This window comes from Prionailurus viverrinus, chromosome B2 (assembly GCF_022837055.1).
Source record: "Prionailurus viverrinus isolate Anna chromosome B2, UM_Priviv_1.0, whole genome shotgun sequence".
Lineage (NCBI taxonomy): Eukaryota > Metazoa > Chordata > Mammalia > Carnivora > Felidae > Prionailurus > Prionailurus viverrinus.
This window is the reverse complement of record NC_062565.1, coordinates 63,328,698-63,355,199: the sequence shown is the minus strand read 5'-3', so window position 1 is coordinate 63,355,199 and position 26,502 is coordinate 63,328,698. Positions and strand designations below refer to the sequence as shown.

General features: G+C 36.5%; 1 protein-coding gene across 1 annotated transcript in view; it reads right to left on the bottom strand.

Moving 5' to 3' along the window:
- Window positions 1–26,502, bottom strand: part of COL19A1 (collagen type XIX alpha 1 chain) — a 354,142-nt gene that overhangs the window by 240,549 nt on the left and 87,091 nt on the right. The window contains exons 10-11 of the mRNA XM_047860196.1: window positions 10,167–10,211; window positions 7,764–7,808 (exon numbers count right to left, since the gene is read on the bottom strand). Of these exons, the coding sequence (XP_047716152.1) occupies window positions 7,764–7,808; window positions 10,167–10,211 (90 nt within the window). The remainder of the gene's footprint in view (window positions 1–7,763; window positions 7,809–10,166; window positions 10,212–26,502) is intronic.

The window sequence follows — 26,502 nt, the reverse complement described above, 5'->3', positions numbered from 1 at the left end:
CTGATTGAGTTTTGGAAGTGTGTGGGTGCTTAGGAATTTGTCCATTTCTTCCAGGTTGTCCAGTTTGTTGGCATATAATTTTTCATAGTATTCCCTGATAATTGCTTGTATCTCTGAGGGATTGGTTGTAATCATTCCATTTTCATTCATGATTTTATCTATTTGGGTCATCTCCCTTTTCTTTTTGAGAAGCCTGCTAGAGGTTTATCAATTTTGTTTATTTTTTCAAAAAACCAACTCTTGGTTTCATTGATCTGCTCTACAGTTTTTTTTAGATTCTGTATTGTTTATTTCTGCTCTGATATTTATTATTTCTCTTCTTCTGCTGGGTTTGTGGTGTCTTTACTGTTCTTCTTCTATTTCCGTTAGGTGTGCTGTTAGATTTTGTATTTGGGATTTTTCTTGTTTCTTGAGATAGGCCTGGATGGCAATGTATTTTCCTCTCAGGACTGCCTTCGCTGCATCCCAAAGCATTTGGATTGTTGTATTTTCATTTTCATTTGTTTCCATATATTTTTTAATTTCTTCTCTAATTGCCTGGTTGACCCATTCATTCTTAAGTAGGATGTTCTTTAACTTCCATGCTGTTGGAGGTTTTTCAACTTTTTCCTGTGGTTGATTTCAAGCTTCATAGCATTGTGGTCTGAAAGTATGCATGGTATGATCTCAATTCTTGTATACTTAGGAAGGGCTGTTTTGTGACCCAGTATGTGATCTATCTTAGAGAATGTTCCATGTGCACTTGAGTTGAAAGTATATTCTGTTGCTTTGGGATGCAGAGTTCTAAATATCTGTCAAGTCCATCTGATCTAATGTATCATTCAGGGCCCTTGTTTCTTTATTGATCCTGTGTCTAGATGATCTATCCATTGTTGTAAGTGGGGTATTAAAGTCCCCTGCAATTACCACATTCTTATCAATAAGGTTGCTTATATTTGTGATTTATTGTTTTATATATTTGGGGGCTCCGGTATTCGGCACATAGACATTTATAATTGTTAGCTCTTCCTGATGGATATATCCTGTAATTATGATATAATGCCCTTCTTCATCTCTTGTTACAGCCTTTAATTTAAAGTCTACTTTGTCTGATATAAGTATGGCTATTCCGGCTTTCTTTTGACTTCCAGAAGCATGATGGATAGTTCTCCATCCCCTCACTTTCAATCTGAAGGTGTCCTCAGGCCTAAAGTGAGTCTCTTGTAGACAGCAAAGAGATGGGTCTTGTTGTTTTTAATCCATTTTGGTACTCTATGTCTTTTGGTTGGAGCACTTAGTCCATTTACATTCAGTGTTATTATAGAAATATATGGGTTTAGAGCCATGTGATGTCTGTAGATTTCATGCTTGTAGTGATGTCTCTGGTACTTTGTGGTCCTTGCAACATTTCACTCGCAGAATCCCCCTTAGGATCTCTTGTAGTGCTGGTTTAGTGGTGATGAATTCCTTCAGTTTTTGTTTGTTTGGGAAAACCTTTATCTTTCCTTCTATTCTGAATGACAGACTTGTTGGATAAAGGATTCTCGGCTGCATATTTTTTCTGTTGATCACATTGAAGATTTCCTGCCATTCCTTTGTGGCCTGCCAAGTTTCAGTAGATAGATCTGCCACTAGTCTTAATGGTCTCCCTTTATATGTTAGAGCCTGTTTATCCCTAGCTGCTTTCAGAATTCTCTCTTTATCCCTGTATTTTGCCAGTTTCACTATGATATGTCGTGCAGAATATAGATTCACATTACATCTGAAGGGAGTTCTCTGTGCCTCGTGGATTTTAATGCCTTTTTCCTTTCCCAGATCAGGGAAGTTCTCAGTTATGATTTGTTCAAGTACACCTTCAGCCCCTTTCTCAGCCTCTTCCTCTTCTGGAATTCCTATTACAGATATTGTTCTGTTTCAATGTTTCACTTAGTTCTCTAATTCTCCCCTCATACTCCTGGAATTTTTATCTCTCTTTTTCTCAGCTTCCTCTTTTTCCATAATTTTATTTTCTAATTCACCTATTCTCTCCTCTGCCTCTTCAATCTGAGCTTCAATGGTTGCCTCCAGTTTATTTTGCACCTCATTTATAGCATTTTTTTAGCTCCTAATGATGGCTTCTTAGTCCCCTGATCTCTATAGCAATAGATCCTTGCTGTCCTTTATACTTTTTTCAAGACCAGCGATTAATTTTATGACTATTATTCTAAATTCTTGTTCTGTCATATTGCTTAAATCGTTTTTGATCAATTTGTTAGTTGTCGCTACTTCCTATAGTTTCTTTTGAAGAGAATTCTTCTGTTTCATCATTTGGATAGTCCCTGGAGTGGTGCAGAACTGCAGGGTACTTCCCCTGTGCTGTCTGGAGTAACTTGTGTTGGTGGGCGGGTCCGCAGTCAGACCTGATGTCTGTTCCCAGCCCACCTCTGGGGCCACAGTCAGACTGGTGTACCTTATCTTCCCCTCTCCCAGGGGCAGTACTCACTGTGGAGTAGTGTGGCCCCTATCTGGGCTACTTGCATGCTGCCAGGATTGAGGTGCTGCTTTTTGGGATCTGGCATATTAGCCAGGGTGGGTCCACAAGGTGCACAGGGGCGGGAGGGGCAGGCTTAGCATGCTTTGCTATCAGTGGTCCCCTGTGGGAGGGGCCTTGCAGCACAGGGAGGGAGGCATGCAGACCTGTTGGAGGGATGGATCCACAGAAGCACAGCATTGGGTGTTTGCATGGTGCAAACAAGTTTGGGGAACTGGTTCCCTTTGGGATTTCAGCTGGGGGATTAGAGAGGGAGATGGCACTGGCCAGTGCCTTTTTTTCCCACCAAGCTGAGCTCTGTCTTCCGGGGCTCAACAACTCTCCCTCTTGGTGTCTTCTCGCCCTCCCTGCTCTCTGAGAGCAGATCTGTTGACTTTTAACATTCCAGATGTCAAGTCCCGCTGGCTGTCAGAACTCATGGAGTCCAGCCCCTCTGCTTTTGCAAGTCAGACTCAGGGGCTCTGCCTTGCCGGGCAGGCTGCCCCTCCACTGCCCCAGCTCCCTCCCACCAGTCCGTGTAGTGTGCACCGCCTCTCCACCCTTCCTACCCTCTTCTGTGGGCCTCTCCTCTACTCTTGGCTCCAGAGAGTCCGTTCTGCCAGTCTTCTGGCGGTTTCCTGGGTTATTTAGGCAGATATGGGTGGAACCTAAGTGATCAGCAGGACACGGTGAACCGAGCGTGCTCCCATGCCGCCATCTTCTTGCCGAACCTCTCAAATGATATTTAACAATAAAGATTGGCAGAATTTAGTTTAACACTGAAAAAATCAATTTTTAAACTAAGTCTGCGGTGCCTGGCTAGCTCGGTCAGTTAAGCATTTGACTCTTTTTTTTAAATTCTTTTTAATGTTTATTTATTTTTGAGAGGGAGAGGAAGAGAGAGAGAGAGAGAGAGAGAGAGAGAGAGAGAGAGAAATTGTGTGTGTGTGTGAGAAGGGGATGGGCAGAGAGGGAGACACAGAATCTGAAGCAGTTTCCAGGCTCTGAGCTTTTAGCACACAGCCAAACATGGGGCTCAAACTCACAAATCATGAGATCATGACCTGAGCTGAAGTCGGACGCTTAACCAACTGGGCCACCCAGGCACCCCACGCATCTGACTCTTGATTTCAGTTCAGGTCATGATCATGGCTGTGAGATTGAGGCTGCATGCTGGGCATAAAGCCTGCTTAAGATTCTCTCTCTCTCTCCCTCTTCCTCTGCCCCTCCTCCCCTGCTTGTGCTCTCTCTCAAAAACAAAACAAAACAAAACAAAAAACTGTGTTGGAGTTTGAATGGCAACATAAAAGAATGGTTAATGGCTGTATCACTGCAAGGAAGGTTGACACAATACAGGGGTAACTGCCACCTCAAGGGTGCACTCTCCATTTGTTCACTAGTAGTAGCCCATACAAAACCTGCAAGAATTCTGAAGAAACCTAAGGAAAATCCTCCAAAGAATGGATGCCTAGGAGCACTCCTAAAGACACAGAGAAACCATAACACAGACCCCCTGCTGTGAGTCTATTCCCCAGTCAGAATACAGACTTCCTCCCTCCTGCCTCATGAGGCATGCTGTTAGAGTCAAAGGATCCTTGAGTGATGCTCACCTGCCTTTGGCAACAGGCAATGGGGCAGTGGGATGGGTTCATTCATATACATCTACATGTGAAACCAAAGAATAGTGAACCTGAAAATAGCTGTCTTTAGGGAGAGTCCTGCCAGCATAAGTAATTTGAGGAAGAACTAGTTCTTCAAATGATTTTCACTTCAGGACTGATTTGGCTGAATTGTGCTTGCTCAGTTAATACACAAATTTCTTCCCTATCATAAGTTGCTACAGACTCAGGAATATACTCTCAAATCAGGTCCTCTCTACTTGTTCACATTTCATAAATTCTTCTCTGGACTAAGGATACCACGTTAGACATGCTGAGGAACCACCTGGTCAGTCTGGCTCATGAATTAAACTGGCCTAGAGGCTAGTTTTGTAGTCATAAAGGAAAACAGCAGATTTCTCTACTTGGTTTATACTGGATTATAGAAATACCACATCAGCCTGGGTGGCTTAGTCAGTTAAGCATCCGATTTCGGCTAAGTCGAAGGTCCTCGCTGTCTGTAAATTCAAGCCCTGCATTGGGCTCTGTGCTGCCAGCTCAGAGCCTGGAGCCTGCTTCAGATTCTGAGCCACCCTCTCTTTCAGCCGCTACCCCACTCATGCTCTGTGTGTGTCTCTCTCTTTCAAAAAATAAATAAACATTAAAAAAAATAACATATAGTGGTATCATCACTATGAAGATACTTTAAGATCATCACATAGCGTTTTGTCTTTGACAGTTGATATGTTTTCCTGTTCAACTGGTAGCCATGTGCCTTTGGTAGGTAGGACATCTTTGAGCAATAACAACTCCCTGAATTCTTTTGTTTTACAACTAGTGAATTGTATCATTCAAAACAGTCAAATTGTAAACACAGTAAAGGCCACAATGAGACAAAGAGGAAAGGTAAGTCTTATTGTAATTATATAGTCTTATGCAAAGAATTAAATTCAATTTAAATTATCTTTTAGGGGGTAGGGGAATGGGCAAAATGGGTATAGGGGAGTGGGATACTTGCATGGAACAAATAAGTCACAGGATGAAAGGTACAGCATGGAGAATAAAGTCAAAAGTATTGTAATAGTGTTGTATGGTGACAGATGGTAGCTACACTTGAGGCGAACATATCATCAGGTATAGACTTGTTGAATCACTATGTTGTACACCTGAAACTAATATAACATTTCATGTCAACTATACTGTAGAGACCGCTTTTAGGTCACAGGCTTGAGTAATGGAAACTTGAGCAAGTCAAAAGGGTCCACAGTGACTACCGAGCTGAATGCACAGGCTCATTAAGCCATAGGTCCTGACCAACCAATGGGCTATTTACAACAAGACACAGTTCCTAAGATTACCAAAAAAGGTAAAATTCCATATGTCTCCATATTCCCTTACCCCCCTCTATAACTATAGCTTCTCACCACCTCCTCATGGCAAACAGTTTGTCCTTCGCTGTTCTATATGCTGCTCCTTTGCAGTGTATTCAATAAACTTTTATCCCTTTTGTTCTGTCTTGGGTGAGTTCTTTCACCACCCCTGCAACCTGCCCCCACCCAATCGGGATGCCCACATACACTTCAAAGAAAAAAAAATTAAAAATAAATACATAAAGTAGTCTTTGTTCAGAAAACAAATTATGTTGTAAGCAGTGAAAGGATTTCATGCTTGTATCACATGAAAATGAGTGCTTCACATACTTATTTAATTAATCTAGAAACACAGTTTCTAATCTAGGAACAAAAAGTTGACATTAATTATTTATCTCATGGAAAAATACATGTGGTCATAGATCAGAATATGTAACATGCAACACTGAAAAACTGAAACATTTGCTATTTGGTAAATAATAAAGCAGAATATATTTTTATTATATGGGTTATTATGTGAATTTTATATGTGGCTATAAGCCATTTGAATTATAATTCTCATTCAAGGTACAGTCTTTTCTATTTGATGCTTTATATCTTCCTGTTATCTCCATCATTCTCCATAAATATTTTTACCTCTTGGTGAAACTATTTGAAGGCAATTGTTAATAGGTATGAGGAATTAGAAGGGAAATCTTCAAAGCCAAATATATTGAACAGTTTTCTATACTTCATAGCCTGTGAGAATCTATTACTGAGTAATACCAACCATGTATATAAAATATCAAAATAACCACTAAGATTTTAGTGAGATGGTGACTTTAAATGACAGAGCATTTTTCTTTCCTTGCTTATTCTCACTTATTCCTACAGGTAAAGTCCCATTAATAAAACAGGAACATGTGTAAATAAAGCATTTATTTAAAGGCAATGACTGTCATTCTACTAAAACAAAAATATTCAAAAGATTCCTAAGAGGAGAGATCCACTTTTTAAAAAATAGTCATAATTTAATGGAATTCTCCTCAATTATATGATTATTATATGGCTGTCCTTTTCTCTTACAGTTCTATGAGGAAAAGTAATTAGCAAGTAGCTTACATCATGCATAATTTGTCTTACAATTATTATAGATGCTCATTCTGTTTAAAATACTTATGGAAGAAGCAAACAACTGATCACGGCCCAGAAAACTAAATACAGGCAACACTGTCTAATTTGAGATTATCTCTCTCCTTTCCCTTATTCTGGCTGTCCAATTACATGACATTTTATGAAACAAAGGAATGGCACTGTTTTGTTCTATTTAAAAATCAAACTGGACTTATTAAAAGCAGAAGGACTCAAATGATTGTCTGAAGGGAAATTTTGGATGACTAAGGCACTTCTATTCTCTGTACTTTCAGTAGAAGGCTGTAAATTTGTAAAACAAAGATTGCTTGAATATTGGGTTAACCACTTCTCTCAGCACCAATCTAGAGTTCTATCCATAGTTTTCTTTGCTTCTGAGTCTGATAAACTTGTAGAGTTTAAGGAGTTTACTATAACCCAATCTGGGATATTACACAATCTCTGTGTTTTTTGTTTTAAACCGTCCCTTTTAAGCCATCCCTTCCAGGGCACCCGGGTGGCACAGTTGGTTAAGCATCCGACTCAGGTTAAGCATCCGATTTCTGATCTCGGCTTAGGTCATGATCACACAGTTTGTGAGCCTCACATTGGGCTCTGCACTGATGGTGTGAAGCCTGCTTGGGATTCTGTAGCTCCTTCTTTCTGCCCCTCCCCCGCTGTGCTCTTTCAAAATAAATAATAAAAATAAACTTTAAAAAATAAATAAAGTAAACTATCCCTTTATTTTAACTCTTTCAAACTATTCTATTTTCACATCTATTTTCTGTTTGACCCAATTACAGTTCTTCTTATTTATTTCCTCAGGAAAAATTCCACTGATAAACCAGGTATACATGTAAACAAAACATTTATTTAAAGACTTGGACACATAGTGCAGCAGTGATGTGATAGCACACAAATATACTGCTTAATAAATGTTTTAATCATTTATATATCAATGAAATGCATTTAGTGAGAAATATCTAGATAAAACTACCATCCAAAGTTTAGAAAGATGTCTGAAAATCACCAGTATATTAAGTATAACTTAAGTGAAATAAATATTTTAAGGTTTTTTCTACAAAATTACTGAATTCTGGATATAGAAAGTATAAGAGAAGTTAGATATTCCACTTCAAAATATTTTCATGAACACAACTTATTTTCATAGATGCTTATATAATGAGAGATATTTACCTTTTCACCAATTTCTCCTTTGCTGCCTTCAAAACCTTGCTCTCCCTGTAGAAGAGGAATATGGTATATATAATAATGGAAACACTACTTTTAATATACACAATTATTATAATAATAATGATAATGTTTCCAATAACTAATAAAAACCATTTCTAATATGTAAATTTTTAAACCAATATTAACTTAGACAAAATTTAAATATTCCTAAATACTAAAGAGTACAAGCCACACTTTCACTATAGTACGTTCCATGCAATGTCATCTCCATAAACCTGAATTTCTCTATATACTGTACCTTTCTCAGAGGTGTTTTGAGAATTGAATGCATCAACATAGTGCCTGGCACTAAGTTAGCCATTATTGTTATTATTACTATTACCATTTATTTCACTAGATCCAGCAGAAACAGCCTTCTCATGCTGACTTCTATGGAATACCATTCCAGTGGGAGCTGTGTGATGAATGAGAGTTCAGGTTTGAACCCCGAGTCCTGGCTCCAGCTCTGACACCAGAGCCGAACATGTTCTTTACCCCCCAGATCTCCTGCCTCTCAGTCACAGAAAGGGCATTGGCAGTTGTAGGGCTGCTGGCTTTCAACCACCATAATTATTCCAAAAGGTGTAAGTCTCCTATTCCTCAACTAAAACGCTCTGTGACCCAACAAGCTTATTTTCCCACCTAATTCTGCACAGATACTCATGGTACTGATGTTTGATGCATACATTCAAACAAATATTCATTGAATGCCAAGTACATGTCAGGCACTCCAGACAACACAGCCAGCAAGTGAATGCTGGAGATAGGTCATCCTCACTCCTCCACTCACAAGATGCACTCAATAAATGAAATATTTCCTGAGTGCACAGAGATAAGGGATGAAGGGTTTCTTATGTCAAGTTTTTCTATAATGCTGCAACAAGGTGACGCTTGACACAATTAAAATTCATGTTAGAAGCGAACTGCCAGGTTTTTACTATACGTATAGTGTCTATGTATATATTATAAATAATACCTGCAATCAAATATATGTATATGTGTACATATATACACACACATACATACATGATTAAATTATTATTTCTGCTTCATTTTCCCTTTAAAAGGGTACCAGGAAGGACAATAGGTTAGTATTTGGGCATATGTGCCACTGAATATATGGTCTATCTTTACTCGACCATTTTTCCTAAAATATAGACTTTAACTTGATCTGTTAATTCAAGCTGACATCGAAGCTACTACACCTCCCAGTACATCAGTCACAATGTCAGCATGATGCAGCCACCACAAACAGCTGCTGGAAAGTCCAAAACTATTTCCCAGTAGATAAATCTGCACATCCCTTGGCTTGCAGCTCAACTCACAGAGGCAGCACATGCTGTATCAATGGGTTTTGTCTAGAGTTGCTGTGAAGAAATTCAGAAGCTTGCCATTTTATCGCTGCCAGTTCAATCTTATTATCTTTATCAAGCCAAGTAAGGGAAGATTTTTCAAACACTGTAACTATAAATAAATGCACATCTTTTTTTTAAATGGAAATTTTTAGCTACCAAGAAAAACCTAGATGCAGTAATAACTTCTGACATCTTGCTGCTAAGACCTGTAAAACTTTCAGAGCATAGAAATGATATGGTTGGCTGGGGTGGGCATCTAATATTGCATTAGTAATGCTCTCCCCTGTGGTGGGATTATCTGAGTGGTATCATGACAGCTGGCCCCACCTGAAGTGGCTCCCCATCCCTCCAGGAAACTGGAATAGACCAGTCTGTGTGCTTCCAGCAATGCTGGTCACACTCCTTTCCAGGAGGAGAGAGTCCTGGGACAGGTACAAGTGAAGTTCACCTTGGTAAAGAGAAAGATAGTAGGCACAGAAACAAGCAGCCTAGTCAAGGCAAAAATCTTTATTTATTATGAGTTTGTTATTCTGAAAGATATTTTTTGAAGAGATTAGTTGTAGCATCTTTGTAACATTTAAGATTTTATGTCAGTGTAACTATTATGTTTAGCCAACCTGGGAAATACAAAAAGAAGATAAATAAGAAAGAACCAAATACAGTCAAAGGTGGTAAAAATTATTCCGCTCTTCATTTTAGACGCTAGTAACAGTGAAAACACAATCAGAGCAGCGCTGTACACTCCACTGGCCCCCAGAAAGCATGATCATTGACTTCTCTGGAGAAGCATGTTGCTAAAGCTCTCTGATAAAGCTCTCTCCCAGAGTGATTCCTTTGAAAAGGGATTACTTCCATGGGTTCTCTTTGAAAGACCGATTAGTGGCTTTCTAAGAGCCTTTCAGGGAATTAAGTTTCATCAAATAAACTTTCTGAGTCTTCACTATACTATATGCAGATTGAATTTTTAAGATGTTAAATTCTTAATTTCTATAAAACATCAAAAACTCTTTACCTTTTGACCAGGTAAGCCTGGAACTCCATGCAAACCATTTTCACCCTACAAGATGTATAGAAAATAGATTTTATTAGCAAAAAACAAATGAATAAAGAAATTTTTGCAGTCTTTAAGAATTAGTTCTAGCTTGGTGGGGAAAGGTAGCCTAATACTGAACATCTATCACATTCAGGGGCTTTTTATCTATCTCTCCTTATCTTACAACTATAGAGTTAGTACTTCAATTTTACAAAATAAGAAAACAGTCTTGGGGGATTTGTGGAGCTCAGTCAAGTGTCTGACTCTTGATTTTGGCTCAGTTCTTGACCTCATGGTTCATGAAATTGAGCCCCACATCAGGCTCTGTGCTGCAAGCATGGAGCCTGCTTAGGATTCCCTCTGTCTCTGCCTCTCTCTCTGCCTCTCTCTCTTTAAAAATAAATACATAAACCTAAAAAAAGAAAATAAAGAAAACAGAGTCTCTGAGTCATGCTCAGGGTCACCCAACTTGTGGCACTACCTGAGATTTCAATGAGGTCTCTCTAACTCCACAGCTATTTAGTACCCCTTATTTCATGTTCTCTTTTCAAACCTCTGGACATAATATTAAAGCCTGGAATAGGATTTCTATGGGCCAGGAACTGTTCTCACAACAAATCTATTGGGTAGATAGATTATGATCATCTTACAACAGATGATCACACCATCCTACACAAAATAGGAGATAGAAATGGAATTTGAACACATACACTTCAGCTCTGTGCACATAGCCACATCCCTACACTGTCTCATGGAAAAGATTTAATTCTGGCTTGTAAATGATCTCATATAAAAACTGAATAAATCTATACATCTATTATAGATATGTATCACATCTATTATAGCAATAGACATATAGATATGTATGTAAACACGTGTATGTCTGTGTATACTTATATATATAAAACTCATATCCATTGATTGCCTTTAAATCAATTTTGAAGACAAACCCAATCCCATTTTACTTGAAAAATTGCTTATAAGAATTTTTAGTTCTTTACATTCATCTGGTTCCTTTCTTGGGTAAAAAGGTTCTCAGCAGATGCTTATCAGTTTCCATTACTGGAATTCATGGGTCATTTCTTTGACAAGCGTGGTTTGTAAACAGCACACCAGCTAGAATGAGATATTCCTGGGAGGATGTACACATTCTCAATGGGGGCTTAGGAATTTTTCTGCTTATAGGAACTGACTTGACTCCTGAGTTTGCAGGTTGAGGCAGCTCAAAATAATTTAAAAATTCCATTGATCTACTTTATTTCTAGAAAACATTTATAAGTAATTTATAAGACAACAATTTTTCAGCATTACCTACAATGAAGTTAGATATCATTTCTTAAAATGATATAAAAGAAAAAAATCACATCTTCAAACTTTAAAATAGCAATAATATATTCTAAATCTAAAGAGAAAATTATTATTTCATTAATTAATATATTTTGGAAAGGTTTAGTCATTTATAACAGAGTTGTACCACTATATACAGACACACATATTTTAAAGTCTAGGGCTGTTCTTAGATTAAGTTATCTAAGTTTTTCACAGTAGAACTGCTATCATCAAAAAATATACTAAACAGTAAAGGCAAAACTTTGCTGCTAAGTGTAATTAAGTGTTGAAGCATCAATAAAATACAATGTACTTACCTACGTAATAAGCATATTTCTATTCTTTAAAACATTTTTATAGTTCTAGACCTCGGGCACTATTATACAAATATATTAGAAACTCCCCATCTCATTTGATAAAGTGACAGTAAAAGCACATTCAGTATTTGACACCAGGGAACATTCTGTGGAAATTGAGCTTCAGTTACTCATCGCAGAAGTATGTCCACTTGTCCATAAGGAGCAGAATTAGTTTCATCGGTTGGTCTAATATAATGTTTTATATCATATTACAAGTTACACATCATAACAAGATATGGCATGTAATCCAGTAAAGTACACTGATACAGTATACACTGCCAAAAATACTTTTTTGGGGGAAAAAAAGAGGTGACAGTATCTACTCTTTTTCTTTGTTTAGAGCCCACTGCTATGTACTATGTGTTCCAAGTACTAGCACCTAAAGTCACTTCTGGCACATGTCAGTTTAGGGCTCCACCCAGAAACACTGCTAATGGGATACCAAAAATCGCTAAAACTGTGATATCAAGCTGTTTTTCTCTCTTTAATGGACACTGATTTCATGATTATTGCAGTTAAAATGTTATATTTTCCTACGGTCAGTGTTCACTGGTCCCCACTCTTTCCTGACTAGGAATTTGTTTTGTAAACCTAATCCTAAATTCCCAGATAATCTCATGGATACCAACTGATTATTCTCCCAGGAAAAACTCAGTTTCACACACCAGCAGGTACACGATTTTCAGATTGGGAGTGGATACTGTTGAAGCTTAAAGTTTGCAAGACTGGTATTCAGAAACCTTTTTATTTTCTCGCTGATTTTCTTGAAGTTATCAGAGATAAGCCATTTTGAAACTTTTAGTAATTTTAAATCATTTGTTATTTTTCTAGTTCTTAAGGGATAAATTAGTATATTTGTTTTTGTTCCTATCCAACCCCCCCCCCCCAAAAAAAAAAGATTTGTTAAGTAGCATAAAAACTAAAGACTATATCCAAAACCTAATGCAGCTTGAGGTCAAATGGAATTCTACCTAGCAAATAAATGCCTACCTAAAACTACTGGATGGGTGGACATTAGCTGCTTTTTCTGGACTCTTGCTGTTCCTCCTTCCTCCCAGTATCAGCAGAAACAAAGAAATAAGAAGTTTCTCCCTTGGCTTCTGATCAATACCTCAGTGCATTATTGAGAGAAAATTACAATGAATGTTTCTCATAGCTACCAGAATGTTCCAAACTTGTTTCTGAGGCACAGACTTTCTATTATAGGTTTTTCCAACAAAGGACCTGTGTCCTTTTCTTGTTACAAATTCAAAGTACAGAAGGACAAGTGAATGAATATGTGTAATACAAAGCAGGGCCAAATCTAACATTGCTGCTGACAGCAGTGTTGCTGTGTTATTACTGTAATGCATAGCCGATCTTCAACTTCACAGAGCAATCTAAAGCACCCTTTCCAGAATTCAAAGTAAAACCTCTTTGGGAAGCTTTTGGAAAAAACTTAGGTGTGATTTAGGGCCAGCTGGTGGCTTTCTGAAAAAGTGATCAAAGGATTTCATTTTACCTCCTTTTTATCACTGCACATTTCCCTGAAGTAAGCACAGCTAGGCATAAAAGATAAATTATTAGTTTTCCTGATTCCTTTGACATTGGAATCTATGTCTTTTCTTATTATGCAGGAAATACAAGTTGTCTGAAGGACACTTGATAAGAAATCACATTCCCCAGGGCTATAGTTTATAAACCTAGTCCCAAAGAGACCAAGCAAAGAAAGGCAGATTAAACAAGTAAATGGAAATTTGCTTGTAACTACATGTAAGCCCAGAAAATTGAAAGTTATATACTATGTTGTGGTGATTTTTTTTTGTTTTTGTTTAAAAAGTTGGGTATCCACACTCTGATGTAAAAGTCTGCACTGTTGGTGGGAATGCAAACTGGTGCAGCCACTCTGGAAAACAGTGTGGAGGTTCCTCAAAAACTTAAAAATAGACCTACCCTATGACCCAGCAGTAGCACTGCTAGAAACTTACCCAAGGGATACAGGAGTACTGATGCATAGGGGCACCTGTACCCCAATGTTTATAGCAGCACTCTCAACAATAGCCAAATTATGGAAAGAGCTTAAATGTCCATCAACTGATGAATGGATAAAGAAATTGTGGTTTATATACACAACGGACTACTATGTGGCAATGAGAAAGAATGAAATATGGCCCTTTGTAGCAACGTGGACGGAACTGGAGAGTGTTATGTTACGTGAAATAAGCCACACAGAGAAAGACAGATACCATATGTTTTCACTCTTACGTGGATCCTGAGAAACTTAACAGAAACCCATGGGGGAGGGGAAGGAAAAAAAAAAGAGAGAGAGGTTAGAGGGGGAGAGAGCCAAAGCATAAGAGACTCTTAAAAAATGAGAACAAACTCAGGGCTGATGGGGGGTGGGAGGGAGGGTGGGTGATGGGTATTGAAGAGGGCATCTTATGGGATGAGCACTGGGTGTTGTACGGAAACCAATTTGACAATAAATTTCATATATTTAAAAAAATAAAAAAAATTAAAGTCTGAGATGTGGGGTACGTGGGTGGCTCAGTCGGTTGAGCGCCTGACTCTTGGTTTCAGCTCAGGTTGTGGGATTGAGTTCCACAATGAGCCCTGTAATGAGCCCCGCGTGAAGCCCTGTGTGAAGTCCTGTGTAGAGCCCCACATGACTCTGTGCTAGCTTGGGAGCCTCTCTCCCTCTCTCTCTGCCCCTCTCCCTGCTTGCACACACACATGCACTCTCTCTCTCTCTCACACACACACTAAGAAATAAAAAACATTAAAAAAAAGTCTGAGATCCTACTAAAATACTGTTTCTATATTTAAAAATTTAATGTGGCCCATCATTTCATTCTACAGTACATTTTCCAGTAACTTAATCTCCTTTACAAATATAGTATACACTTGGAAATATATCAGTATTATCTTACTAATTAACTCATTTTATTAAGAGAAAATTTACTTAAATTGAATGTTGAGCGAAATAGCTGGAAGAAACATCTGAAATGGAATGCCAGAATTCTAGCATGAAAACCAATAAAAGAGGCAGCTAAAAGTAAATCTGATTTTGATTTTGTGTATCACTAACTTGACCTCTATGTTTCTGACTATACATCTGCTTTACTCAGGACGTAATCTTCAAAAATTGAATTTTTATGGTTCTTAAATTGTTGCCACTCAACTAAGCATTTCAGGAAATAGAATATACACCTTTTTTTTTTCAGACATCTCATCCAATCTAAGTCTTTTATTTCAGGGAGGATTATTTTTTCCTTCTATTTTCTTGGACTTCATTCCAAGAAGTAAATCATCAAGTTAAAAAACTGTATACCTTATAGGGTTTAAAACTTCAAACTTTTTGAATTATTCATATGTATTTGATCTTTAATGCAGCAAACACATGGGGATATATTATCGTATTAATGTTCAGGATAAGGCAAATTTATATCATTCTTAACCATAAAATGAGTGAGATCCTATTATTACTTATTCTTATGGGTCATTTCAAAGAAGGGAAAACCAGCCCACTTAAAGGCAATATATGGTTGATACATGTCTTAATCATAGTAATGTAAATATGGGAGTTAGTAGTAGCTGAACCCAACATCTACCATCTCAAAAACTATTAACCTGAATGTACATGTATTGGGGACACAAGTATACGCAAGTGCACATACTTAGAAAATGAGCAGGATGGGCAGTTTTTCACATAGGGACAAGAATAAATTCATACCTTTTTATCCACCACCTCCGTCAAAACATTTGTCGAGGTACTGACTCTACTGGAAACTTCAGTAGTCAGACACTTTTGCTGTTTAATTTGTATTTTGGAGAGCAGAACAAAACAACTCTATATGCAAATACTGCAATAATGCTTTCTGAAGTCAAATTAACCTTCCCCAAATTTCTGCCCACTAGTGTTTTTTTTAAGTTTATTTATGAGAGAGACAGAGAGAGAGAGAGAGAGACAGAGACAGAGCATGAGCAAGAGAGTGGTAGAGAGAGAAGGAGACATACAATTCAAAGCAAGCTCCAGGCTCTGAGCTGTGGGCACAGAGCCTAACACAGGGCTTGAACCCATGAACCACGTGATCATGACCTGAGCCCAAGTCAGACGCTTAATGGACTGAGCCACCCAGGCGCCCTTTTGCTCATTAGTGTTATATTACAAAGGAAAAATATCTTATTGGTCTTATGTATGACATCCCTTTGTGTCACTATCAAGCCTATTCAGTAAACCAATAATTTTTCAAATGATAGTTTGGAGTCCCTTAATATGTTAGTTACTGTTTTCTGGGTGTACATTGGTCAGCCAATATATCTGCTAAAATATGGAACTCAGAATTCAGCACATCACTCCAGAAATGATCTCACCACATAGAATAAAAACAGGAGGGTCACACACACACACACACACACACACACACACACACACACTTCTTGTTCTGGATACTATATAGTACTTATATTAACACAACTTGTTGTTTTAAAGTTGAATTGCTTAAGTATACACTGAGCTTGTAGTCAACTACAACCTTTAAGTTTTTCTTTTGAGGGAATATATCTTACAATCCTTTTATAAATTGATGGAATGAAAATTATACTGAGTTATTAAAATAAAAAAAAACAAGAAAACAAGTAACTTTGAAATTATTTGGACAGGTAAACAACTCTTTCCATATCTAACAAAGTTAGGGAACTGGGCGTTGGACAATGTTGTAGAGCCCACTAAAAATCTGGGCTCCTATGTACCTGTGATGAATTTTTAAGTGGATTTGTCAAGAACAAGTGTTTTGGATTTCACTATATTCTGAGATGAGTTATAAAACAGTATTTAAGTAAACTCAAAGCTTCATAAAAGTACTAGGGAAATAGAAGACATTTAATGTGAATCATCTCCTGAAATATCCAAAGTGTAGTAACTGACATCTGAATCAAGCATTCTAACAAGTGAAAGATGATGTAAGATATAAAGAGAAGGAAAGTGTCATCAGTAAGCCCCTAATTGAGGTCAGTGAGATACTAGTAAGTGCAAACTATTTCCTGTCCAAAGTATTCCTCGTGATGAGTAATTCATAGTTCTACTCCATATCAATTACTTCTACTGGAGCTTAAATGCACTTCGCACTAGCGAAGTCATTGGTTATTTATCTTTAGCCCTGAGGTAAATCGTTGTGAAGATATGGAGAAAGAATATGCCTTAGCAATGTTGTAAGAAAGTCAGGAGAATTTTTTCAAACCTTATTTGGAAAAAAGAGCATGATAACTTCTTCAGGTTTATGCTTGGAAGAGAAGAAAGAACATAGTTTCTCCAAGAGAAAATGGGAAACAAATTCTGTAGCTGCACACACTTCTATTAGATTTCACTCTAGGAAGCACCATCTGCAAGCTTTGCTAGGTAGATAAGAGATTTTCCTACCTTCCTATTTCCCTGAAGCACGCTTTTGCGGAAAGTACGGAAGACTTGTACTGAAGCACCACTGCCTTTTCCAACTATCCCTCAGCACAGTTTTCTAACAATCATCTTCAATTTCTTTTCTTTATTGGCCTTGGGCTAAGTCCACTTGAGTTCTGAATAAATCAACAAACATTTATCTAGAATCAATCAGGTGCCATATGCTGGGTCAAGTGCTGCAGTTACAGGAACAAGACCTTGTTCTCCTGGATCTCACAGTAGAGACAAAGACACAAACTATACCGATAATGTAAATAAAATACTATGTGAGCAGAGTGAAGGGGCTGTTAATTCGTCTTGTGTCAACGAGACTTTACCAAGAAGATGTAATTTTTCTTGAGCTTTGAATCTGGTAATGTGTGAAAATGCAGTGATGGTCGAAGCGAAGAAAGGTACCAATCATCTGTGATCATGCTCTCAAATCCTCTACTTAGTATCTAACAAGTTCATTCGGTACCTTACACTGGCTATGTCTGTTTCCTTTAGACAGAGACGCTTTTAGAAAACTCTAATCTGAAATTATAGATGTCTTTATCAAATACCATCTACCCCTTTAAATAAAGAATAAAATAATTAGCCACTAAACTATGCAGAGAAACAGAGACCGTGTGATCTTTCTATGGCAATATTTTAATATTTGTGTGCTAGATTCTCATAGTGCATTAAACCAAGTAGGAACATCAGCAGACTAAGTTCTCGAAATCTGGCTGTTTAGCAAATAAAAATCAAGTGCCTGGGTGCCAGATCCACTGCATGTGTTGAGCTTGTCATCCATCTGTTGTGTTCTCTGCCAACTGCTCTTCTTGGGGTGTGAGTGGAAGGCATTAGAAGGGAATAAGAAACCATTAAGAAATAAAATCAACTGCAGAGTGAGCAAGTTTCTTTTTCTTTTTCCTGTCCTATTCCCTCTGTCATTCTCAGGTTTCTGCTTCTTACTGCTATATTGAATCAAAATAATGCCTACAAATAAGACAATGAAATGAGGATTACTCCATGTAAAGGCGATAATTTTTCACTGATAATTCAAGTATCATTCTTGTAACTTTAATAAGTGAGACAATAGTAGGCTGACAAAACTGTTTTCATTGTGGCCATTTTTTCTATGAATACTGGTTGTGATAAGAAGTCTAATCCTATGTCCAGATTTGACTGTTTCATTTGCTGAAGAATTTTCTGAAATACAGAAGTATATAGATGATCTCAGTTTAAGAGGTATTTTCTCTAACGTGGCTCATACTTGTTTTGTAAATTTGACAAGTTCATAGAAAGGAAATATCCCATTGTTAGAATAAAGGTGAATTGCCCTTTCTTTCTTTCTTTCTTTCTTTCTTTCTTTCTTCTTTCTTTTTCTCATTTAGTGTTTCGATTCCTACAATAAATTGTCTCATACAAATAGGTGTTTTAACTATTTTTTTAAACTTGGGAAGACTTCTGAAATTAATATTAATTCTAAATTTCAATGGGAAATGAGGTGAAACTAGGTAATACAGATAGAAAGCCAAATAGCTTTAAAAAATTCCCTAGCTTTTCCAATAAACACCTATAAGTTTCTGAGTCTCTAAGGCATGAATGCTACATCTGGAGCAGGGCTGTCTCAGGGTTCATTACAATTCACAATAGCTACTGGCCTTGTCTGCACTTTCATAAATGGTAACATCATCTGCCTTTATTTCCTGAAGCTGAGGTCTTCTCATAAAATGTCTTTTTAAGGGAAAGATCAAGATTCAGAGATCGCAGTCATTTCATTTTCCAACCCAAAAGGAATACAAAGGCAGATAGGGAACAGTGGGTGTGCCCAGCTCAATCTCGCCCCATAGCAGCAGAGACTGGGGGCTCCAGAGTTCATGACAAAAAGTGCCTCACACAAAGCTCTTCGGTATGAGAATAGTTAGCCTGGCTGTTTTTAAGTCATGTAACTTGGCAACTCTCTCATCACATTATCAGATATACTTCTTCTTTTTTAAATTTAATTTAATTTTTTAATTTACATCCAAGTTAGCATATAGTGCAACAATAATTTCAGGAGTAGATTCCTTAATGCCTCTTACCCACGTAGTTGCAAATGGCAAGATTTCATTCTTTTTTTTTTATCAGATATACTTCTTAAGTGCTTTAATGCATATGGCTTTTTATCTCTAGAAGTTCAATATTTTTTTAAAAAAACTCATCATGCTAAATTAAACTTTTGTTTCTGACCAGAAGAATATATAATAAATGTATGACCAAAAGTAATTTATATTGTATATACCTTATTTGTTCATAGAGAACATAAAGATAATTTTCTAGGCTAGCTGTTGAGGTAAGGTAATCTGGAGAGTGTGGCCATGATTGGTCTGCAGGGGTGGGTGTGCAGGGCAGATAAGGATCTCCAGACAGTCCAGGTATGGGAATTTTAAAAGCTTATTTCAAATATAATTTTGAAATTGAAAACCAAACAAAATAAAATCATGTTGTCTTCATAATACTTATTTTGGAAGGTAAAGTTAAACAAAATACTTTCATTTGGTGAAAAAACATATGATGAAGATTTTATTTTGGTGGATACAATTTTCTTAGGGTGGGAGAGTCAGAATCTCTCCGGCTGGGTAGACTTTAAAAGAGGTCCATGGATGTAAAGAGAAAGAACACAGCCCTCCCTGCAGCAGAATTTAGGAAACTCTCTCTACAGTTCCCTCTCCAGGCTGTAGGCAAATGAAGTTAAGATCTAATTCAGAACTCTCTGTGCAAAGTAAATGTATATACTTGAGAAGCTATCAGATGAGATGATACGGTGAAGGTGTAAGAGCTATGAACACATATGGGTAAGATTTAAATTCTGGCCCACTACCTGTTAGCTATGAAACTTTGGGGAAGTTTTTATACTTTCTTAGTTTCTTAATCTGTGAAATACGGATGATAATGAATCTTACCTCAGAGAGTCTGTGAGAAATGAATAAAACAATGCAAAGAAGTCCCTTGACAGTGTTTAGCACATAATAATTGAGTAAATGGCTATTATTATTATTATTGTAAAAGGATATGCTCATACGTATTTCAGTTAAATAGAAAATTAATTGGTTTGCTAACATGAAAATTTAATTTGCTTTTAGAGGTCAAAATTATCTAAAATATGTGTGACTTTCAACGTTTTTCACTAAATGTATTTTGAATAAATAATATAAATTCCCTCAAATGAGTTCTACTTTAGTTTCAAAATAAGCCTAAACTTAGAATAATAGAATCATCAAACTATTTTCTTTTAAAATTATATCTATTTACCAAATAGATATACTTTCCCCCTGCCCCCATTATCTGCAAGGAATACCTTCCAAGACCTAAAACCACAGATAGTATCAAACCCTATATATACTGTCTTTCCCTACACATACACATCTATGATAAAGTTTAATTTATAAATTAGGCACAGTAAGAGATTAACAAAATAACTGATAATAAAATAGAACAATTATAACAATATTCTTAATAAAAGTTATGTGGATATGATCTCTCTCTCTCTCTCTCTCAAAATATCCTATTGTACTGTACTCACCCTTCTTGTTGTCATGATGTGAGACCATAAAATGCCTATGTGATGAGATGAAGTGAGGTGAATGACGTACTGTTAGGCTACTACTGACCTTCTAACCAGGACCATCTGTTCCAGATTGCAGTTGACCACTGATAAGCGGAGACTTCTATATTTATAGATCAGGCACTGAGCTGCCACTTTTATGAATAATCTCATTTAATCCTTAAGACAAAACTATAAGTAGATACAATATAATGCCTATTTTTAAAAAGAGAAAACTTAGAAGAAACCAAGAGACATTCCCTAAAATTAAAAAGTGAGGATTGGAGCTGCAATTCAAACATAAGCCATCTAACTCTGGATAGTTAGTATCTGAATGGCACAACAGTGATGACTATCATTTATTGCATACCTACTCTGTGGGAAAAAAAGTTATTTTCATGAAAGTTTTCTTAGTAAAATAAACATTTTAGGAACAAATTATAAGTAATTAAGCAAACAGAAAATTGGTTTTAGCAGTTAGGTTCTGTATTTATTCAACTTTTACTATCACATTATTAGGATTAAGATGGCTAGAAAATAATTATTCCTATTTTTAAAAAGTATCCCCACTTCTCAGAAAACATATTTAACATATATATGTGAAATAGAGAATAAGGTAATTTTTTGTTTGAAATATTCAAATAGTTAATACAAGAATGCTTTGACTGGTATGTTTGAAGGTAATACTGTGGGCAGGATTTGCTCCCAGTATCCCTATCTTCATCTCATTTTCCACCGCATACCATGATGAGTTGTGAGCACGTGTGTTCATATGTGGGTGCATGCATATATGTATGGGTGCATGTATATGTGATCTTATGCATTAAGTGTTTTACTTGTCAATGGAAATTAGACCATCCAATTTACTCATTTTGACTGACAGTGGCTTCTGTCCAACCACGTTTCCCAGAAGTCACCAGTGACAAATAACTAATGATACTTGCTGTGCTGGCATAAATGTATAGGGGACAGTTATTTGTTTGCAGTGTGTTGGCTATACGGTTGTAGATATAAGTTTAGAGTGCCTAGTGCAAGTCTACATAAGGTGATGAGTATTGGAATCATAAAATAACCTAATTAAATGCTAAAGTTCTTCATTCTCCATGACTTGACATATCCCATAAATTGATTTCGTAATATAGTGTTGCTTAGTGTACTATTTTTCTCCTGGGCCTCAGAAGAAACTAATAGTTTGTTCAAAGCTTTGACTTAAAAAATTTACTGCTATCACCTAGCCAAACTTCAAAGTGTAGGTCTGTTTTAGAATAATAGGATTTATATGCAAATCACTTAATTTATTATGGTATCACACTGGATGTAAGTATAAAATGTAGCTAAAATACAAATTCTATTCTACACTGCTCAGAATATGCTTCACTGCATTAACATAAATCAGCTTTCTAGTTTAAATAGTAAACCTTAAAAAATTAAGAAAGTTTTACTTTGAGAATATTATACCAGAGATATATGTTCTATGGCACTTTGCATATGTTCTTGTTCCAAGTGAGAAAACTCATCTTTTTTTTTTTTTATTTTATCTTTTAACAGAACCCTTAAGCATTTCTACTTCTAAGAAAAAGAGCCTGAAAGAAGTACTAATTCTGAGAAGAAGAATCAAAGTTAAGCCTGGGGATGCTATATGAATAGTCTGGGAGATAAGTATGAGTTACATTAAGCCAGATGTGAGAGATACAGTTCTGAGAATACATCATACTTTAAGAACTAATAATTTTCTTTGGAAATTTACTCAGAAAAATCAATCAAGTTATTTTCATCTTACAACAATGGAAGTATTTTTACTTCAAATATAAGTGCTCATCTTCACAACTATAACTTTAAAACTTTTAAATTTTAAAAATTAAGAAAAATTGACATATCCTTACTGGAGTCAATATTTAAAACTTATTAGCCATGCCATTAGATAACATAGTAGCTTTGTTGTCATGTGTATTCTGTACATATTCATTAGTTATTTTATTTTTAAATTTTTTTAAAAAATTAATATTTATTTATTTTTTGAGAGGAGAGACAGAGCACAAGCAGGGCAAGGGCAGAAAGAGAGGGAGCCACAGAATCTGAAGCAGCCTCCAGGCTCTGAGCTGTCAGCACAGAGCCTGACGCGGGGCTCAAACTCATGAACCATGAGATCATGACCTGAGCCAAGGTCAGATGCTTAACTGACTGAGCCACCCAGGCTCCCATCATTAGAGTTATCTTAAATAAATAGTAACCTGTGGATTATGGAAGCAAAAAAAACACTCTTCAGGTGACATTTCTTCACTTAAGAATGTTGCATCCCTTTAACAGGTGAATTAAGTGACAAGATAGAAGCAGACCCGGTACCACCAGTGACTCTGATCTTGAGGACAGGCTATGGTCAAAGAGTCGGGATTCTATGGATACTGGTATTAGTCACTGAGGAGAGTCTCTGAATATTCATGAAACCAGGATCCAATAGCTAAGTGTAGTCTGATACCATGTTTAACGCCATTGGAAGCTGCATGAATTCTGTCTGTGAGGCTCTAAGAGCAACTCAAATAAACTAGACCCAAAGAAAACTGCTTGTAGAAACAGAGTATTTGCTAGGACAATCTGCATTGGTTTCAGAACACCATTGATACAGCTTCCCTTTAATCACATTACTTTTTTTATTAAGTTTTTCATTTTAATTCCAATATGGTTAACATACAGTGTTATATTAGTTTCAGGTATAAACTATAGTGATTCAACAATTCTATATATAACTCACTGCTCATCATGATGTGTACTCTCCCTTCATCTATTTCTCTAATCCCACCACCACCTCCCCTCTTGTAACCATCTGTTTGTTCTCTATAGTTAATAGTCCATTTTTTGTGCTGTTCCTTTTTTTCTTTGTTCATTTATTTTGCTTCTTAAATTGTGCATATGAGTGAAATAATATGGTATTCATCTTTCTCTGACTTCTTTTGCTTAGCTTTATATTCTTTAGATCTATCCATGTTGTTGTAAATGGCCAAGATTCCAATCTTTATTATGGCTGACTAATGTCATATATATATATATATATATATATATATATATATATATACACACACACACACACACACATATATGTATATACATATGACACTTTATCCATTTTTCACATTAGCTTTTAAGTTCCCTGGAGACAGTGTCTTCACATAGACACTGAAGCTCACTGATTTTGTGAGACTGACTGCATCACCATTTCAACCAAATGGACTCCAAGGGCTGAGGCTTCCATTTCCCAGAATTACTAGGCTCAACCAGTTAATTGGTAGCTGGTATATGTCTTTATATTCATTGAAGTTTTACTTTCATTGTAGTACAGATCATCACATTAAATTCTTTCTATAAATTTGAGCTTCTAGGAAAATAAGCAAAATCTTTAGTTCTGAGTAGTGTTTGTCTCTGCAACACTACATCTTGCTCCAGTTCCTTCACTCTGCCAAAAATGTCCTCTCTTTTCTAAGAAATTATGTATTGCAGAGAATTGCTTAGCTTGCATATTTAACATTCCAGCCTGTTACTTTCTTACTGTCATGGCCCTTGATTGATATTATTTTGACTGATTTGAGCCTGTTCATTACTTTATCTAGTTCTTGTACTGAATTCAGTCTGTTGACAGCACCTTTTAGGAGCTGAGAGCCTCCTCCACAATCAGTAGCAATTTACACCTGTTTTTCACCAATAGGACCCAAGAGATGTCACTTTGGAGTAATGAAATCAATGGTATTTTAAACAAATCTTAGTAAATTCTATTCTAAAGTATTCCAGGAGAATGTTATCTTGCTTCCCCATAATTTACTGTATAAAATTATATCAACTTTACTTCCCATTGTAAAGATGTCCAATGATCTATAATCTATTTTATAGTCCAAGTACTCCAGTGATTCTGCACTTGGCTTAAACAAAGTTCCTATATTCAAAGTAATTCAAAAAATCTCAATGATCTGAAATCCAAAAAATCTGATTATTATTATGGTGGAATAAGTGTATAAAGCAAATTTTGACTAGGGGTAATCTCCTTAGGAGATAGGTGACTGAGTCGTATTCTGTAGAGGAAAAAGCATTTTGAAGGAATTAGGCTTTTGAATAAATGTTTACTTCTGAAGAGTCTGCAATTAATGTCATCAGTAAGCTTAGTTAAAAAGAGAATCGCAGTGGGGGTGCCTGGGTGGCTCAGTCAGTTAAGCGTTCAACTTCATCTTAGGTCATGATCTTTCAGGCCATGAGTTCAAGCCCTGTGTCGGGCTCTGTGCTGACAGCTTGGAGCCTGGAGCCTGCTTCGGATTCTGCGTCTCCCATTCTCTCTGCCCCTCCCCTGCTTGCACCCTGTCACTCTATCTCTCTCTCAAAAAATAAATAAGCATTAAAACAAAATTTTTTAATAAAAAAAAAGAGGATAGCATCCCAAATAAATATTAGATTGTGGCAAGGTATCATTCCACAAAGATTTTACTGAGTCTAATATTTATACTACTACAGGAAGAGTAAGGAAAATTGCATATGGGGCTGAATAATTTCTAAAATGAAAAAACAGCAGCAATGAAGCAGTCAGCTCTCAGACACAATTAAGAAGGACTCAAAAACTATCTGACAATTTCTGAACCTTCCCCCCACTTCAGCTTCAGGTACTCCTGTGACAACTGTATGTTAATAACCACAGGGTCAAGGCCTTCTGGATAATGAGGCACAATGGACTCACTTGATAATTAGTGCAGCTAAAACAGCTACATAAACCTACCCTAAACTTAGTGTACTGAAGAAGAACATTTTCTTAGCATCAACATGTGACACTTTAATAATTAAGCAGTTTAAGTTATGTGTGTATATGCCTACACACACACTCAGAAATCATGAAAAATAAGACAAACTAATTGCAGTTTAATTTACAAACATAACAACTTCAAAGTTTCTATAAAAACTGAACAAATATACAGAATAAGTCACAGGAATAAAAGGCACAGCATGGGGGAATAGTCAGTGGTACCGCAATAACGTTGTACGGTGACAGACGGTGGCTACACTTGCAGTGAGCACAGCATAACCTATAGAATTGTTCAATCACTATGTTGTACACCTGAAACTAATGTAACACTGCATGCCAATTATACTCAAATAAAAAATGTATAAAACAAAATCGAACTTAAATAAGATGCTGAATGGCCACACTAACCTCTTGTGAGTAAATTCATCATGCAGAATTATCTTTACAGTACTAAAAAAGACAATGTGAAAAATCAACCATTTTAGGAGATAAATACTATATTTATAGCATTTTATTGATGGATCGACATATCTCTTGTATTTTTATTTATAACATCTCGTGTGGTATTATATTTTTAGATGTTTAATTTATGTCTACAGTGAAATATGTATGAAAAGATACTATAGCATAACATAAAATAATGAAACTAAGAAGCTTTGGGGCTCTTGTAATAATGGGAAATGTTCCAGAGCAGGGGTCAGCAAGTTTTTTCTCCAAAGGACCAGACAGTAAATATTTTAGACTTTGTAGGCCATCTGATCTCTGCCACACTTACCTACCACTGCCACATGGCATAAAAGCAGCCTAAGACAATATGAAAACAAATGAGTGTAGTTGTGTTCCACCACAACATTAATTACAAAATCATA